This window comes from Rhinolophus sinicus, chromosome 1 (genome assembly GCF_057876585.1).
Source record: "Rhinolophus sinicus isolate RSI-liver-muscle chromosome 1, RSI-T2T, whole genome shotgun sequence".
NCBI lineage: Eukaryota > Metazoa > Chordata > Mammalia > Chiroptera > Rhinolophidae > Rhinolophus > Rhinolophus sinicus.
The window spans coordinates 53,063,837-53,080,841 of NC_142501.1; the positions used below are offsets into that span (position 1 = coordinate 53,063,837).

The 17,005-nt window shown below is 41.5% G+C and overlaps 1 protein-coding gene across 2 annotated transcripts in view; it reads right to left on the minus strand.

Moving 5' to 3' along the window:
- The window catches only part of LIMA1 (LIM domain and actin binding 1), a 79,858-nt gene that overhangs the window by 36,416 nt on the left and 26,437 nt on the right, over positions 1-17,005 (minus strand). For both annotated transcript variants that reach the window (XM_074325703.2, XM_019724588.3), the window contains exons 2-3: positions 16,637-16,778; positions 4,917-4,962 (exon numbers count right to left, since the gene is read on the minus strand). In XM_074325703.2, the coding sequence (XP_074181804.1) occupies positions 4,917-4,962; positions 16,637-16,755 (165 nt within the window). In that variant the 5' untranslated portion in view covers positions 16,756-16,778. The remainder of the gene's footprint in view (positions 1-4,916; positions 4,963-16,636; positions 16,779-17,005) is intronic.

Sequence of the window (17,005 nt, forward strand, 5' to 3'; positions counted from 1 at the left end):
CTGCTGCCTGAATCCAGATCAGACACACCAATGTTCTTTCTGCAGGAGCATCTGACTTGGCATTGGGATGAGTCCCCGCTCTGTCACTCTGAGATGTATGAGCTTGGATGAGTCCCTTGGTTTTTTTGGGTCTCAGTTATCTATCACGCCTGTAAAACAAAGAGGCTGGGTCAAATGAGCATTAATGTTGAAATCTTGGCAGGGGAATTTTCACCTTAAAAGCAGGAGGAAGTTCGGTAGCAGACATTAGTGGGGCTGGAAATATGGACTACCTGGATATATGTAGCCTTCAAGGAAGGAAATTCCTAGGCTGAGAGCTTCTCAGAAAAGTGGTATATAGGCAGTCATTGTGGAGATGAGTGCCCAAACAGCACAGATTTCAAGAAGTGGCGTATTCGATGCTTGAAGGGAACCTGAATATATAACTGATGATAGTATTAATGGCCTGCGTTTCTGTGTCCTAGGTGTAGTGGAAGAGAAAGAGAAAAAGAGGAATAAATTTCTGGGAATCCAGGCTATCATATAACCCAATCTCACTATTTGCAAAAGAAACAAATTTACCCACTGGCTCCTGAATGTTTCTCTAACTTGCTTTCCACGGTAGAATGTTAAGTATTCTTTCATCTGGTCAGTCACTGCTATAAATTTATATGGACATTTCTCCCTGTTCTTCAGGAGACAATTTAGACTTCTAACAAATCTAGTGGATCTTAAAAGCAACCCTCTGTCATTAGTGGAAAAACTGGTGAGATCTGAATAAAGTCTGTAGTTCAGTTAATAGTGTTGTACCAACGTCAATTTCTTAAGTTTTGATAGAAGTACCATAGTTATATAAAATGTTAACCCTAGGGGAAGCTAGGTGGGTGGAGGTGTATGGGAGCTCTCTGTACTATCTTAGTAACTCTACTGTCAATCCAAAATTATTTCGAAATAAAAAGTTTGTTAAACATATAATAACCTGCTCTCAACTTTATGTCTTCCTCTGGCTCTTGCTGGCTCTTGAATTTCATAGTTAAGGGTCTTGAAAGCAGTCTGTAGTTGCTATTTCCACTTGATCACTTTGCATTCACTCTAATTCTACCACAAAAACACGTCTGAAGTAGCTGCCATCAAGATCACAAATTATGTCTTTAAAATTTCCATTTCATTATCTTATTTTCAACTTATTATTTTTCTCCATTACAAAAGTAATAAAAAAAACCTTATTGGGAGAAAAAAAGTCACAATCAATATAAGAATGTATACATGCCTTGAACATAGGCTATATATTCCCCTATTTGACAGCCCCACCCCTCCTAACCAAGATATCCACAGCTAATAGTTCGGGGCATACACTCTCAGTTTTCCCCCTATTTTTATACACTACGTTTTTTTCCCTACAAAATCGTATTGTTCTTGCTGTTCTGCATCTTGCTTTTATCATTTCATGTGCTTTTGCTATCTTTCTATGTCAATACATAAACTCTTCACCACATGGTATACTACTATACGTAATATTTTATATATCACTATAGTGGATGTAGATACCATAATTTACCATCCCCCACTGATGAATATCTGCATTATTTCAATTTTTTCAGTATTACAAAAAATCCTGCAATAAATATCTGTTTAAGTTTATTTTACTTCACTTGTGAATTTTTCTCAATGGTGATTCCTAGAAGTAGAAATGCTGGATCCATGGGTATGAAATATATTTACGATTTTAATAGATATTGCCTAGTTGGCTTCTCACTAAATGTTGAGAGTTCCTATTTCCGCAAATACTGAATATTATCCATTAAGTACATCTGCCACTTGTTTAGATTACAATTTATATCTCATGATTTCTTTAATTTACATGTCTTTTTTAAAAAATTTATTGGGGTGACAATTATTAGTAAAATTACATAGATTTCAGGTGTACAATTCTGTATTACATCATCTATAAATCCCATTGTGTGTTCACCACCCAGAGTCAATTCTCCTTCCATCACCACATATTTGAATTTACATGTCTTTGATTGTTAGCAAGGCTGAGCATTTTTTTGTTTATTGTTTCTTCTTTAACTACCTATCCCACATCCTTTGACCTCAACTGCCAACGGACACTTCTGCTTTATTTGATATGTCTATGACATCTGACATTACTGACCACTCCCCGCTTCCCTCCTTCCCTGGTTTATGTGACACCGCCTTTTCCTAGATTTCTTCCCATTTCTCTGGCCACTCCTCAGTTTTCTTTACTGGTTCTCTTCCTCTGTCTCTCCCTTCCATCGTCCTCTTCTTTGCTCACTGTTCATATTCTCTGTAGATGATCTGGGTTCACCCCCCCGCCCCCAGCTGTCTGTTGATGACTCATATCTCTCCTTACCTATCAATTTTACCTGGAAGTCCTATAGGTATCTTAAAACTCATCCTTGTCTAAGGCTGAAGTCTTCCCTCTCTTCCCTTCATTCCTCACTCTTTAATCTGTTTCTTTTCCTGAATTCTCCATCTTAGTGAAGGTGACAATTATCTTTTCAACTGTCGAATGTGCCTGTTCTCTTACACCTGTTGTGTATGTGCTGCTCCTTCTGCCACTGCGTTACCTCCTTTTTAAAGCTTCCTATTTGTCCTCTGGGCTCAGGAAGGCACCACTTCTTCTGGGAAGCCTTCCTTGACATGGCATAACCCAGGTTATGAGTCCCTCCTAAATTCTCCCCCAGCACCTTGAGTGTTTCTTTAGTGTGGTACTTATCACACTGGGATTATGAACTATAGTTTCCAAATTCTGAACAGTCCCTTAAAAACAGGGACCACCACATCTTATTCCTCTGTATCATCAGCACCTGGCACTGAAGAGACACTCCATAGATGTTTGTCTAATCTCATGGTGTCAACTCTATGATCCCACTGTCTTGCTCCTCCAATCAGGCCTTTATTTCACCACTTACAAACAGCACAAGGTCACCAATGGTCTTCATGCTGCCAAATCCAGTGGTCAATCTCAGCCTATCTGTGTGTTTGTCTCTGTTGAGAACTCTCCTTTTAGAATCACTTTATTGACTTGACTTCTGGAATTCTCTTATTTCAGTGCTATTTCACCAGTTGCTCTCTCTCGGTCTCCTTTGCTGGTTCCTCCTTATCTCTCTAACCTTTAAACACCAAGGTGCCCTTGAGCTCAGTCCGCAGACCTTTTCTCTGGCTGCACTCACTCCCAGGTAATCGCATGCATTTTGTGTCTCTAAATAGCACATACACATATCTCATTTCATATCCAGCCCGATCTCTTCCAATTTCAGATTTGTACATCCAAGTTCCTATTTGACACCTCCGCTTAGATGTCTTAATAAAGAATTTTATATTCAATATGTCCAAAACTGAGCTTCTAATATTTCCTCTTCTCTAAACCTGCTTTTACTGCACTCTTCCCCATCTCAATTAATGGCATTTTCCCAGGTGTTTGCTCCAAAAACATTGTTGCCGTTCTTACTTCTCTCTCTTTAACTTTAGTGTAAATCCTGACCACGTCTCATCACCCACGTGGCTGCTACTCCAGTCCAATCCATTATCATCTCTTGTCTAAATCACTGCAATTGTCTCGTAATTGGTCTCCATGCTTCTGCCACTGTAGCTCTGGTCTCTTACTCCTCTTTTAAAAATTTAAGTCATATCATATCACCCTCCTTTGCACACCAATCCTCCAAAGGTCCCCATTGATCAGGGTAAAGTAGGTCCTCACAAGGGTCCCCTATGACCTTGCTTTTCCTCAAACATACTAGGAATGTTTCTGCCTCAGGGCCTTTGCGTGTGCTCTGAGTGTTGCCTGGCTCATGTCCTCAGATCTCTGCTCAAATGTCTTTTTGACCACCCTACAGTATCTCTCTTATCTGACGTGGTTCACAGCTCTGATCACCCCCTGACACAATATCTTTATTGCCATCTCTCCCACTAGAATGTCAGCTTCGTGGTGGCAGAGATGTGTCTGTATTAACGCCCAAAACAGAGCTTGGCACATAGTAGGTTTTCTGTGAATACTTGCTAAATGAATGAGTGAAAGGAAAGAAGGAAGGAGGAAGGAGGGAAAATAACAAGCAAGAGAGAGAAGGAAGAAACCAGCAGTTGAGTGAAATGATGGTAGCTTTTTCTTACAATGTACCCAAGGGGATCCATTTTTGAATTACAGGAAAATTAAACTAAGGACCCAGTCAGCATGACCTGCTTAGAGAGAACAAATTGACAGGGGCATGTAATGTACTAATTTAAATAGGTTAGGTACTGAAAACTGCCAGGAGGATGTTTTTGTAATGCCAGTCAAATGAAAGGATTCTTGCCCAAACATGTGAGGTTTTTTTCCTCATAAGATTAAGTCAAGTAAGATTTCAAAAAACTACAGCATCCAGCCCAGCTGGAAGTTAGCTGGCAGGGAGAGTAGAGAATGGGTACAAGCAGAGAGCTTGTTCTGAGGTTTTAGTCTTTGATGGATCCTGCAGCTAAAAAACTTGCTAACTAGGCTGGGTCAAGAAGTTTGTTTTAAACAAAGAACCCAGAAGATGACACCAGCTGCACAGCTGCTACCATTTAAATGCAAAGATACAGAAATTCTGGTTGTTTGATTCAGAAAGCATGGATGGCAGCCTCGGAAGTGTTGTATCCTAATTTCAGTAGAAGTTGTAAGCCATTTTACTAACTTCAGGCAAAGCATTTAGCCTGCGGTCCCTCACTCCATTCAGGAAAGAAAAAGTGGTTCCAAAGGGGAACCTAGTGAAAAAAATACATTCCCTGCACTTAAGGCACGTTCTCCTGGGCAAATGGCTCACACATCAGAGCAGCTGGCACACGTGCCCGGCGAGGCTCACATGGAGACCAAGCCCCCAAGAGGCTGCAGGGGGCTGGGCCACACAGGCTCGGCTCCCCAAGTCCCACTCGCCCAGGGCTTCCTTCCGAATACTTACATTTCTCCTCTTCTCCGTGTTTGCTTCTTCCGCTGCTTTCTGGTACCTTCAGAGAAGGGAGAGGGGAGAGAAAATGTCCTGAAATTAAACTTATATTTTCACTCTTTCAATCTTTAAGAAAACCACGTCTGCATACCTAGTTCTGCTAGCAATTGTCTTTAATCAACTCTATTCGAAGAAGCAGAGACTCAGAGCAGCCAGCCCTCAGTTCCAGTCATCTGCTCTGATACAACAGAAAGATTCAAGTTGATGAGGTCAACTGCTGGGAAACAACTGGGGAGAGCAGAAAGTCTGGGGTTTATGTCCCGGTTTCATCACTTATTAACTATGACGTCTGGCCAGGAACTTAACTGCTCTAAGCCTCCGTTTCCTTATCTAGAAACAGCTTTATATATCTACTTTCAGGGTTGCTGGGAAGATTGAATGAGACAATGTGTGTAAAAATGCTTTGGGATTAGTCAAAGAATGTAGCATTGCATTAATCCTAGGATGCATATTTCCCCCATGCTCATGCTTCTGAAATTTTCAATTTTTGTCAACCAAACACATGATGGAGAGGTAGTCATATTGCCTGTACACGTGTGAATTTAGTCTAAGTTGTTGGAATTGTCAGTTTAGTTCAGTGAAATGTATCTGATGGTACTACACATTTTAGATACCAACTAAAATATCTTTAAAGAGATTACACTATGATTTGGCATTTAAAGAAAATGTATTTTACTTTTTTTATGTACGTGTAAGTGCTATGTGAGAAAAGTTTACGTGGTAAGCAAGCATTGGTCCTTTTCACTAGCAATGTTTTTTCTTAGCGATGCATAAATTAGTGGCACAGCCTACAATTGACAGCATCTTATATTTGATAAACAGGCATTTATAATTGTATTATTTTAATTTTCTTACTTCTTTTCTTATTTAATTTTATCATTTTTAGTACTTGGATCAGAAGATCCCTGAGAAACAAGTGAAGTCCCAAGGCTTTTCAGTGGGGATCAAGTTATCTCCATTTGAAGACAAAGGAGGCCTGAGAGGTCCAGGCTGCCGCAAACTCCAAGACTGCCTAGAACCTTCCCCGGCTTCCTCAGGGCGCCCGAGTTTGGCGTTAAAGACGGCAGCTTCCCTCGGCGAATCCCCAGCATGTGTCTCTCCTTGGGCCTGCACACCTAGAACTCGATTAGCATTAATCTGACCCTAGAAAAGGGCCCATTTAAAGGGCGTGTTCTGTCTTAAGGTAGAATTTCAGAATTCACGAGACATTTGGGGAAGAAAAAGGAAGTGAGAAAAAAAGAAAAAGAGCAGAATGGGAAAGGGCCCATTTCTCTACTAAAACCAACTTTCAATTCATAAATACCTTCAGAAGCTCAGAACTTTCTTAGTGTGTGTGTGTTAAATAAATACAATAACTTCAACCAAAATGGAAGCCAGAGAAAAATCGTGATTCTGGCCCCATTGTTTACCTGCTATGTAACCTGAGTCATATCACTTCATTTACTGGCCTCATCTACAAAAGTAAGTCATTATGTGAGAGGATTTCGAAGGTTCTTCCATTCCTATCACAGTTTAAATATTAACAATAAGATGTTAATAAGTGTCTCCTTCACCAGGTTGGGTATTACTCCACAACTGAGCAGAGCTTTCTAATACGGTAAGGTAAAAAACCTTCCAAAATGTTCTGGAATTTCATTGACCATAAATAAGTGATGGAAGAAAATAGGATTAGAAGTGCTATAAGTAAACAGCTGGAAAGATATTTGCAATATAAGTTGCAATTTTAGGGAAATTGCAAAGGCTAATTTCCCTAAAATACAAAGAACTCTTGAAAATCAATAAGAAAATGACAAATAATAGAGAAATGAGCATGGATGTAAACACACAGTTCACAGAATAGACTATCAAAAGGCTCTTAAATGAACAAAACGGATGTTCAACCTCAAAATGAAAATTCAAACAACACTAAGAATGTTTTATACCTATCAAGTAGGAAAATATATATATTTTTAAAAGCTAGTATACTAAAGGTAAATTATTAACACCTCTATGAAAGGTATTTTGTCAATTTTACAAAAATTACAAAATTACAAAAGCATAAATGTTATGATTCACCAATTCTGTTTCCAGAATTTATTCTACTGATCTACTCACACAAGCAAAAATGACATTTACGTTAGAGTGTTTGTCACAGCATTAATTGCGAAGCAAAAGACTGAAAACAACCTGAGTGTCCATTTGCAGAGGACTGGTAAATACATTGTAACGTATTCATGTAATGGAATATTATGCAGCAAATAAAAAGAACAAAAGGATGGTGGTGATGGTTACGCAACAATCTAAGTGTTTGTTCTTAATGCCACTGAACTGTATACTTAAAAATGGTTAAAATGGTAAATTATATATGATGTATATTTTACCACAATTAAAAAAACACCTGTAGTATTGGCATAAAGTCAGACACACAGATCTATGGAATGAAACACAGAGGCCAGAAATAAACCCTCACATATATGGTCAAAGGATTTTGACAAGGGTGCCAAGACCATCTAATAAGGACAGTGTTTTCAATAAATGATGTTGGCAAAACTATATATCCACATGCAAAAAATGAAGATGGACCCTTACTTTACACCATATACAAAAATTAAGTAAAAATGGATTAAAGACCCAAGTATAAGAGCTAAAACTGTAAAAATCTTAGAAGAAAACAGTGACACAGTTTTGGGACACTGGATTTAGTAACAACTTCTTGAAATGACACCAAAAGCATAGGCAACAGAAGAAAATACAGACAAATTAGACTTCAACAAAATCTGTGCATCAAAGGACACTATCCACAGAGAGAAAAGGCAACACACGGAGTGGAAGAAAATATTTGCAGATCATGTACTTGATAAGGGATAACATCCAAAATATACAAAATTTTAAAAATAACAAATACGGGATAATATCATGCATACTATTCTGCGTCTTTCTCCATTTTAGAACAGCTGAAGTTTTCATTCAAGAAATGTGTTCTGGGTGGCCGAATGGCTCAGTTGGTTAGAGCGCGAGCTCTCAACAACAAGGTTGCCGGTTCAACTCCCGCATGGGATGGTGGGCTGCACCCCTTGCAACTAAAGATTGAAAACGGCCTCAAACTGGGGTGTCTGAGTTGAGCTGCACCCTCCACAACTATATTGAAGGACAACGACTTGGAGCTGATGGGCCCTGGAGAAACACACTGTTCCCCAACTAAAGAAAAAAAAAAAGAAAGAAAAAAATATGTTCTAAGCACTAGAGAAAAATGAAAGAAACAACCAAAAGAGACATAGTTCCTGCTCTCAGACAGCTTACAGTTTAAACATTAAACACGTAAGCACACAAATATATATATACACACGTATATTTACACATATATATGCATACACACACACACACACACACACACAGTGATAAATTCTTCAAAGAAAAAAGCAAAATAGTACTATCAAATAACCTAAGGAACCAAACTGAGAAGGCAGGGGGTGGAATGAGTGGTGTGTGTGTGTGTGTGTGTGTGTGTGAAGGAAAGCCTCACTTGAGGAAATGACCTTTAGACTGAGATCTGAAGTTTGACCAGGAGTAAGCCAGGCAAAACGAGGCAGAAAAGCATTCCAGGCATAGAAAAATAGCACTTGCAAAGTCCCCAAGGCAGGAAAGGGTCTCATGTTTATAAGGTACACAAAGAACTCCAGTGTCGCTGAGGTCCACCGAGAAAGGGAGAGGCAGGGGTGGATGCTGGGAGGCAGGGGCTTTGTAGGCCAGGCTAAGGGTTTTGAACTCAATCTTAGGTACACTGGATGGTCATTGATCCAATTCATGTCTGTAAAAGAGCGCTTTGGAGGCTGCGTGGAGAATGGACTGGAAGGGGCCGAGAATGGAGGTGGCATTAGTGAGAAATGGTGTTGGCATGGCCCAGGGTGGTGGCACTGGAGATAAAGAAAAGTGAATACATTTGAGGTAGAATCAACAGGACTGGTAATGAGGGGATGGGGAAGAAAAAACCCAGCACGATTCCCAGGTTTCTGGCAGCTGAGTCAATGGAAGTACTGTTTACTGAAATGGGGAATTCTGAAGAAGGAGCAAATTTGTGAGAGGGAAGATGAAGAGTTCCGTGTCAGCCCTGTTAACTAAAACATCCATTTGGTGGTGACAGTGATCAGATACATGTGTCTAGAGCTCGGAAGAGCGATCTGAGGCAATACTGTAAACTGAGGACTTGTCTGTCCAGGGATGGTGTGAAAGCATGGGAGTATGTGGTATCATCTACAAAGAGGCAGAACGTGAGAAAAGGCCCAGAACTCAGTCCTGGAGACTAACATTTAGCAGTCAGAAGAGGTGATAAGAGAGAATGACAAGGAACAGACAGAGAGGTAGGAGGAAAACCAGGAGACTGCCAGAGAAGTCAAGAGAAGAAAAAATGTGGGAAGGAAGAAATGGTGCAAGGTCATGTAAGATAAAGGTGAACAAACATCTCCTGGATTTAGCAACATGGAAGGCTTTGGGAACCCTGACAAGCCTTTTCCATTATAAATATAATTAATTCACCCATACTCCTTTTTAATGGTCATTCGGATTGTTTCTAGTTTTCTTTTTTTTTTTTTTTTTTTTTTAAGATTTTATTTATTGGGGAAGGGGAACAGGACTTTATTGGGGAACAATGGTCAAATTGTTGTCCTTTCAATCTTAGTTGTGGGGGGTTCTGTTCAGCTTCAAGTTGTTGTTCTTTCAGTCTTAGTTGTGGAGGGCGCAGCTCAGCTCCAGGTCCAGTTGCCGTTGCTAGTTGCAGGGGGCACAGCCCACCATCCCTTGCGGGAGTCGAACCGGCAACCATGTGGTTGAGAGAACAGGCTCCAACCAACTGAGCCATCCGGGAGCTCAGCGGCAGCTCAGCTCAAGGTGCCGTGTTCAATTTTAGTTGCAGGGGGCGCTGCCCACCATCCCTTGCGGGAGTCGAGGAATTGAACTGGCAACCTTGTGGTTGAGAGCCCGCGCTCCAACCAACTGAGCCATCCGGGAGGCAGCTCAGCTCAAGGTGCCGTGCTCAATCTTAGTTGCAGGGGGCAGAGCCCACCATCCCTTGCGGGACTCGAGGAATTGAACTGGCAACCTTGTGGTTGAGAGCCCACTGGCCCATGTGGGAATCGAACCGGCAGCCTTCGGAGTTAGGAGCACGGAGCTCTAACCGCCTGAGCCACCGGGCCGGCCCTGTTTCTAGTTTTCTACCATTACAAATAGTGCTTTGGTGAATATCCTTGTACATACGTGTATGTATTTTTTCCCCACTTGTACTCATATATCTGTTTGAAAGAGTTCTTAAAAATGGAAATGCCAAAACACAGTGGTTTATAGCTACAAAGAAACTTAGAACTGGCCTTTAACCTGTATTTTCATACCCCTAGTTTAATCATCTACAGTATACGAGTATTACAGCAATAATACAATATATGAAAGCTGCAGCCAATCCGCAGACAGGTTTATTCTTAGTCAATTATTCTCCAAGGCAAGGTATTTACCCTGTGGTTAGTTGGGTAAATAAGCTCAGAAGTGCCCTTTACTGCCGTAACAGAAACACAGATTCAAGGAAAGAAGATCACATTAGTTTTCAGCTTCAGTCCTGCCCTTGTAGCATGGAGGCATCTGTAAGACGCTGGTGTCTGAACGGATGGCTGTCTTGAATTGTGTTTTGAAACTCCCACTCACATCTCCCCACCCCTTATTTGTAATGAAGTATTTGCTAAGCAGTAGTAGATACACAGGGAGACAGGTTCTACATCACTGCTTTCTTCCAAGTCAGGTGGTTGGCACTTTTCCATTTTGTCCCCTCAGAACGCTGAGACACTCAGGTGCAATACTTCTGACTTCAGTGTTAGAGCAGAATTCTGACTTCAGACTTTCCTCAAAGGCACTCAGAGCAACTGGCATTATTATGACACAAAATGTGAAGGTCCCCGATTTGGGGAAGGGGGAAAAGCATTTTGAAGATCCAAATTTGAGGGGAAAAATATTTGCAGTGAGATGTCTATCATTCAAATCTCATCCCTCTTCCCTTCCAAGATTTTTGGTCCTCCAGTCTCCTCTTTTCCACATACATAATTTAATCTTGCAACTGCTCATGAATGCTCAGCTGTGAGGCAGGCAGCTGATGGAGGATGCCGAAATTATCTGGGGAGTAATAATAACAGTGTCTCCAACTTTTGTGAAGCCAGAAAGCGGAGTTCCTGAGCCATGACTCTTGCTGGTGTGCCCTCAAATACGGCAAAGGGAACACAGCCAAAAAAGGAAAAATGGAAACTCCCCAATTTGAGGCAATGTATTTTCTTCTGAAACAATGTCACCACTAAAATGTTACAGAGAAGCAAAGAAGTTAACCAGGGAGATCTGAGGGCCAAGTTTTTTTCTTAATGAAGGAAGAACAGTCACAGAAAACTAAATACTAATATAAACTCTGTTCTTTCTGGGGCTATGGAGTGGGTAAAGTTATAATAAGAGTGGGAAGAGGTGTGACATGGCGGAAGGCACAACGGGTGAGGAAAGGGTGTGGGGGTTGGGTCCTGCCTCTATCTTGGGGTGTGATCTTCAGTCATAATTGGGGTACATCAAGTTCATTATCTGGTAGAAGAATGGGACAAAGGTTAGCCAGGTCAGTGGTTTTTAAACCCTTTTCCCTGCAGAATCCTCTTTTCAAATGATACCTTATTTAGAATCTTACATATAAAAGGCATCAAAGTCCAAGGACTGGGGTGAAAGGGCCCAGGCTCAGGCTTTAAATCTTCCCATTTTCCCAGAACTGTCCCCTGAGGTTTTCCTGAAAAAAACTCAATTAAGATAGTTTGAAAACCACTGGACTAGATTCCCTTTAATTCCAAAAATATACAAGTCAAAAGGAAGCTTCTGCAAAGCAACCAAATTCCACCGAGTCAAAATTTAATCAAGCAAAGAATTATGTTATGTTGAAGTCAACAGTGAGTGAAACCAAAGCTAGCTGTTCAAATTGACCCATCGATAGGTCCTTCCTTGCCTCAAATGTAATGATTTATACAGCATAGAAGCTTAGTAAAAGAGAAGTCTGGAGCTATAAAGTAGTCATGAGACACAAGTTCTGATGCTAGAAAAATTACTCTCATGCACGTATAAATGTAAAATGTATTGTTAACAATTAGAAAGTAAAGCCCAGCTAATCCTACAAATATCAGCCAGCTTAAGTTGCCTCCAAATTTTATATTCGTCTCTGATCAGAAACTTTCTAAGGGTTCCTACAGTCTCTCAATTGGGCTTGTATAGGATTTACTAATTCCAAACCCCATAATAGAGAGTGTTTCAAAAGAAGAGAAAATCACGTCACTCGTATTAGAAGTAGGTATTCTGCGTATGCCTTGTGGAACACCGTCCTGCCGTCTGCTTTGGGAACCCACAGTAAGTGAACCGTAAAAGCCGTAAGCAGTATCAGCAGTATGTCTCCTGGAGTATGAAAGCTGGAGGGGAAATCCAGGAGGACTCTCTGATTTTCACTGTCTTAAGAGCACATTATCACGCCCTGTCTTACTTCTGTTCCTTGGCTCCTATGGCTCCCTTTCCTCAGCATTGCTGCCCCCATTTTCCCAACCTGTCAAATACAATTCTAGTCATCTTTCCAAACCAGTTCAATGTGTTAGGATATATGCATCCAAAGAAAAATACTAGACAAAACAAGTTAAAATATTAACATGGGCAGGTTACTCTTTACACTTCAGTTTTCTCAGCTATAAAACAGGGATAATGTCCTTCCCTCCTATAGTTTTTGTTAGGATTGGAAGTAATATCTATTTCTATCAATAGTCTAGCATAGTGCTTGGCACCCTGAGTCTGACTCATGAGTTCAGGATCTACAGTCCTGCATAATTGCCATTTGCTCTGATAACCTTCATGGAGAAAAGACAGCCTACTGTGCTACTTGTATGAGAAGGTGATCTCGAAGATCCTTTGCAAATTCTCTCTGAAAAGTTATTAAGGCCCCTAAGATGAATAGCTTTTCCACTTTCCTAACTCTCCTCAGTGCTACGACAAGATTCAGATCCTCTATCTTGAGAATTGGCTGGGCTGGACAATAACAGTAAAAAGGAGGGAGAAAGGAACTGAGGAAGGGGTGAGAGTTTCTGACGTGACTGACCAAGTCAGGCAGGGAAGGAAGTGAAGCCAGGAAGGGGACTGACATCCATGGCCTGGAGGTCCTGGTTTGGCCCACGAGCAGGGTCAGTGGGAAGAAGAGAGTGGAACAAGTGGAAGTGCAGAAGGATCTCATCAAAGAGTAGGTTTCTCAAATGCACGTTTCAGAGATAGATTCCGGGTGATGGTAAGGTTGGAACTGGATGCAGGGGCATGGGAGACAATGTACGGGTTGAAGACATGGGGAGATCAAGAAATTATGAGTCCAGAGTACGAGACAGATCATTCACACGGACAAGTGATTCTTCACTGGGGGCAATACTGGCCCCGGCGACATTTGGAAAACTGTAGGAATCTTATTGGGGTTTCTCCTCCACCTCTTTTTTTCTTTTTTGGTTGTCACTGTGTCACTAGCATTTGGAGGAAGGCAAAATGATGAATATCTCGCACAGGAACATCTGCCTCATCCAAAATGCCAACAGCACCTCCACTGAGAGACACTGAGAAGGGAAGGGAGCTAGAAGCCAGTGTCCCCAGTGAAGGCAAGGTGCTCGTCTGGAGGCTGGTACCCCACTGCAAAGAAAGGGAGGACAAGAAGAGTATAGTACAGTTAGATGTGAGCCGCAAAGCACAAGTTCAGAACTTCAGAACAAGGCACCAAAAACAAGGAATGGGAAACAGTAGTGGAGATGTAGGGAGTAGCATCTCTGACTCCTGGCCCCAGAATATTTCAGGGAAACACATGCAGGAAAAAGCAGGCAACTACTACTCAGACACAGAATGCGTGTCAAGGGAAAGCCAAGTCCAGTTGGAAAGAGGTGGGGCTAGGGAGGGTGAAAAGGGTAAGAATGTGGAGAAGCCTCTCTGCAAAACAGGGAGTTTCCAAGTCCCATTAATCACATATCAACACTGTCTCAAGTCTTTCCCTTCCTTTCCATTCCGGCTGCCCCCCACCCTCAATAGCTTTCACTTGGGTTCTCAAGAGAACCTCATGACTTGTCTCCGTGCTATCCATCTCTCACCTTTCCAGTATACTTTTTACACTGTTGCCAGAAGCATCTTTCTAAAAGGCAAGTCTGACCATGTCATTCTCCCTGCACAAAAACCCTCACTTGTTTCCACTGTTTATTGAACTGTTTCCACTGTTTATCCTAAACTTAGCACGGTATTCGAGGCCTTCCATCACCTGGCCCTAATTGAACGGTACCAGTCCCTTCTCCCTTTTGTATTTCTCCATGCCAGACTGCTCGCTTTCCTGTTCCCTTTATTCATGTTCAGCCGCCACAATCTTTTGCTTGAACCTATCATTCTGCTTTATGTTCAAGTTCATTGCTTTGAGTTCATAAGTCCATCTCTTCTATAACCAGTACTTCCGAAATTCCCCTGAAGGTAAAAATTACCCGGGATACTTGTTAAAATAAACAATTCCTGGGCCCCATCCCAGACACATCAACTCTGAATCTGGGGTGGGGGAGGGGGGAGCTGGGAAGCTATATAGGATGGTTTTAAAATATGTCCAAAAAAATCTTTGACACTCCTCCCATCAAAAAGTACAGTCAAATTCCCCTCCCTCTGAATATGAACCACCCTCAGGGACTTAACTTCTGATGAAGAGCTTGTGGCAAAAGTGTGGAACTTCTGAGGGCGAGGTCATAATAGGCAACATCCCCAGCCCTGACTCCCTTCCTCCTTTGCTCCCTCCCCCGCTCTGAGTCTGGATGCTTGCCCTGGGAAAGCCGCCAATCAAGCCACCAGCCACATGGAAAGCCATGCGTAGGTGTTCCGACCAGGGCCTCCAGCTGAGAGCCCAGATGACTGCCAGCGTGAACCGCCTCACTGGTGAGGCCAGTGAGCCTTTAGGTCACTATGGCTCCCAGTCTGAGAGCTACCCTAACTGGTGCTGAGGGGCGTAGAGGCAAGCCCTGCCGAAACTGCAGCTTTATTAGCAAAATAAGTCTTGTCATTATTTTAAGCCATTACATTTTGGAGACTGTTTTTCACGCAGCATAGATAACTGGAATGCTATATTATTAGCAGCTACCTGATGGGATTCTTAAGATGAAGGAAGTTTGGGGACTTTCTCTACTATATAAACTATACTAAACTATGCTGTTAAGTTCCGTGAGGTCAGGGATTATGTCGTAACAGCTTTCCAGATCTCGATCCCATTTTTCCTGAAATATCTCTATTGATTTTCTTTTTTTGATAAGAATAATATATGTTTAACATACAATTACAGCAATATAAAATGCATAATGTAGAAAATAAAAGGGCCAGGTCGTTCTCACCCCACCTCCTCTCCACCTTAAGCGATAACAAAGGTGAACAGTTTAGAAGGGCAGTGCTTTCCACATAGCAGGTGTTTGATGGATTTGTTATTGAAGAAAAGGTGACACTGTAGATTACAGAAACCTTTATCGGTATTTAACGGTATCTTTGATACCGCTCCCAGAATTACTTTCTTCAAATCTTTACCACCTTCCTTCTCTTAAATGTATTGTAGCTTCCTATTAATAGACTACTAGTGAGGTAAACCTACCACCTGACCTAAGCTCCTCCACACTATGGCCTCTCTATTTGAGTGAAGTTGGTGCATTTGCTCTTCTGGTATATTATTTACATATACCATTCCTTCAACGTTTGTTGAGTGTCAGCTATGTTCCAATCACCATGCTACACAGTAGGGATACAAAAGAAACAGGAAAGGGGCCCTCATGTCAAAGGACTCATGGTCCAGAGCAGGGGTGAGCAAACCTTTTCTTAAAGGGCCAAGTAGTAAATATTTTAGACATTGAGGGCCACGTGGTCTGCTGCAACTCTACTGCTGTAGCATGAAAGTAGCCGTAGACAATACGTACACGGACATGGCTGTGTGCCAGTAAACCTTTATTTACTAAAATGCAGCCAGTGGGCTGTAGTTTGCCTACGTAGTTTGCAGTGTTCAACAGAACTTTATACAATGATGAAATGCTTCTGTGATGTCCAATATGGTAGCAACCCATAGCTAGCTCCAGGTAGCTATGGGACACTTGAAATGTGGCTAGTGTAGGTGACGAATTGAATTTTAAATATTATTTCATTGTAATTCACTTAAATTTAAATAGCCGTATATGTAATGGCTACCCTACTGGACAATGCAGGCAGACAGGGCACCTTACATGCCCTTCAACTAAATTAAAACTTGCCTCAAAACTCACCTCAATCAGGAAGCCTTCCTGACTAGCTTCTGCCCATGATGGTCACTTTCTCTCTCTCTTCTTCTGTATCTAGTCCTTACTCCTGTTCATTTTGGACTTGTTGGCATCTTGCTTAATAATTATTTTTTATGATCATCGTTTGTGTTTGTAGTTTTTTTCTTTTTCCAACTAAACAAAAATTCAAAGACAGAAAATGTGTGCCCTGGTGATCCTCCCCCTCCTTCCTGACGATGCCTTGTATGGCCCTGGAAACCCACGAGGTGCTCAGTAAAGCCCTTTTACACGATGGACTTTCTTTGCTGATTTCCCTGACAGGTGGTGATGTTTGCTCAAGACAGATGGTCCTTTTGGACCAGAATCAGCACTTACTTGGAGAATATTTCTACAATAGCCGATGACTTGTTCTTGTTGACAAGAGAAAGTTCTTTGGCCGTTACCCTCAATGATAGTGAAGTCCATTGCTGTCTATTAAATGGAGTTGATTCCATCTTGTCTACAGATACTGAAATACCTATGTAATAAAGAAAGTCAGAATATTAGACACAGAAGAGGATTCTCCAGCATCCAAACACTAGCAGTGGTGTGTTGTAAGTGAGAGAGCAAAGCGCCTTAGAGCAGCAGACCACACTCCTCTACCAGTTCTCTCAAAAACTGTAACCTTGGTCAAATGATTCAATATCTTTGGGTTGTAGTTTCCTGTAAAATGAGAAGGTTAGACCAGATGATCGGTAAGATCCC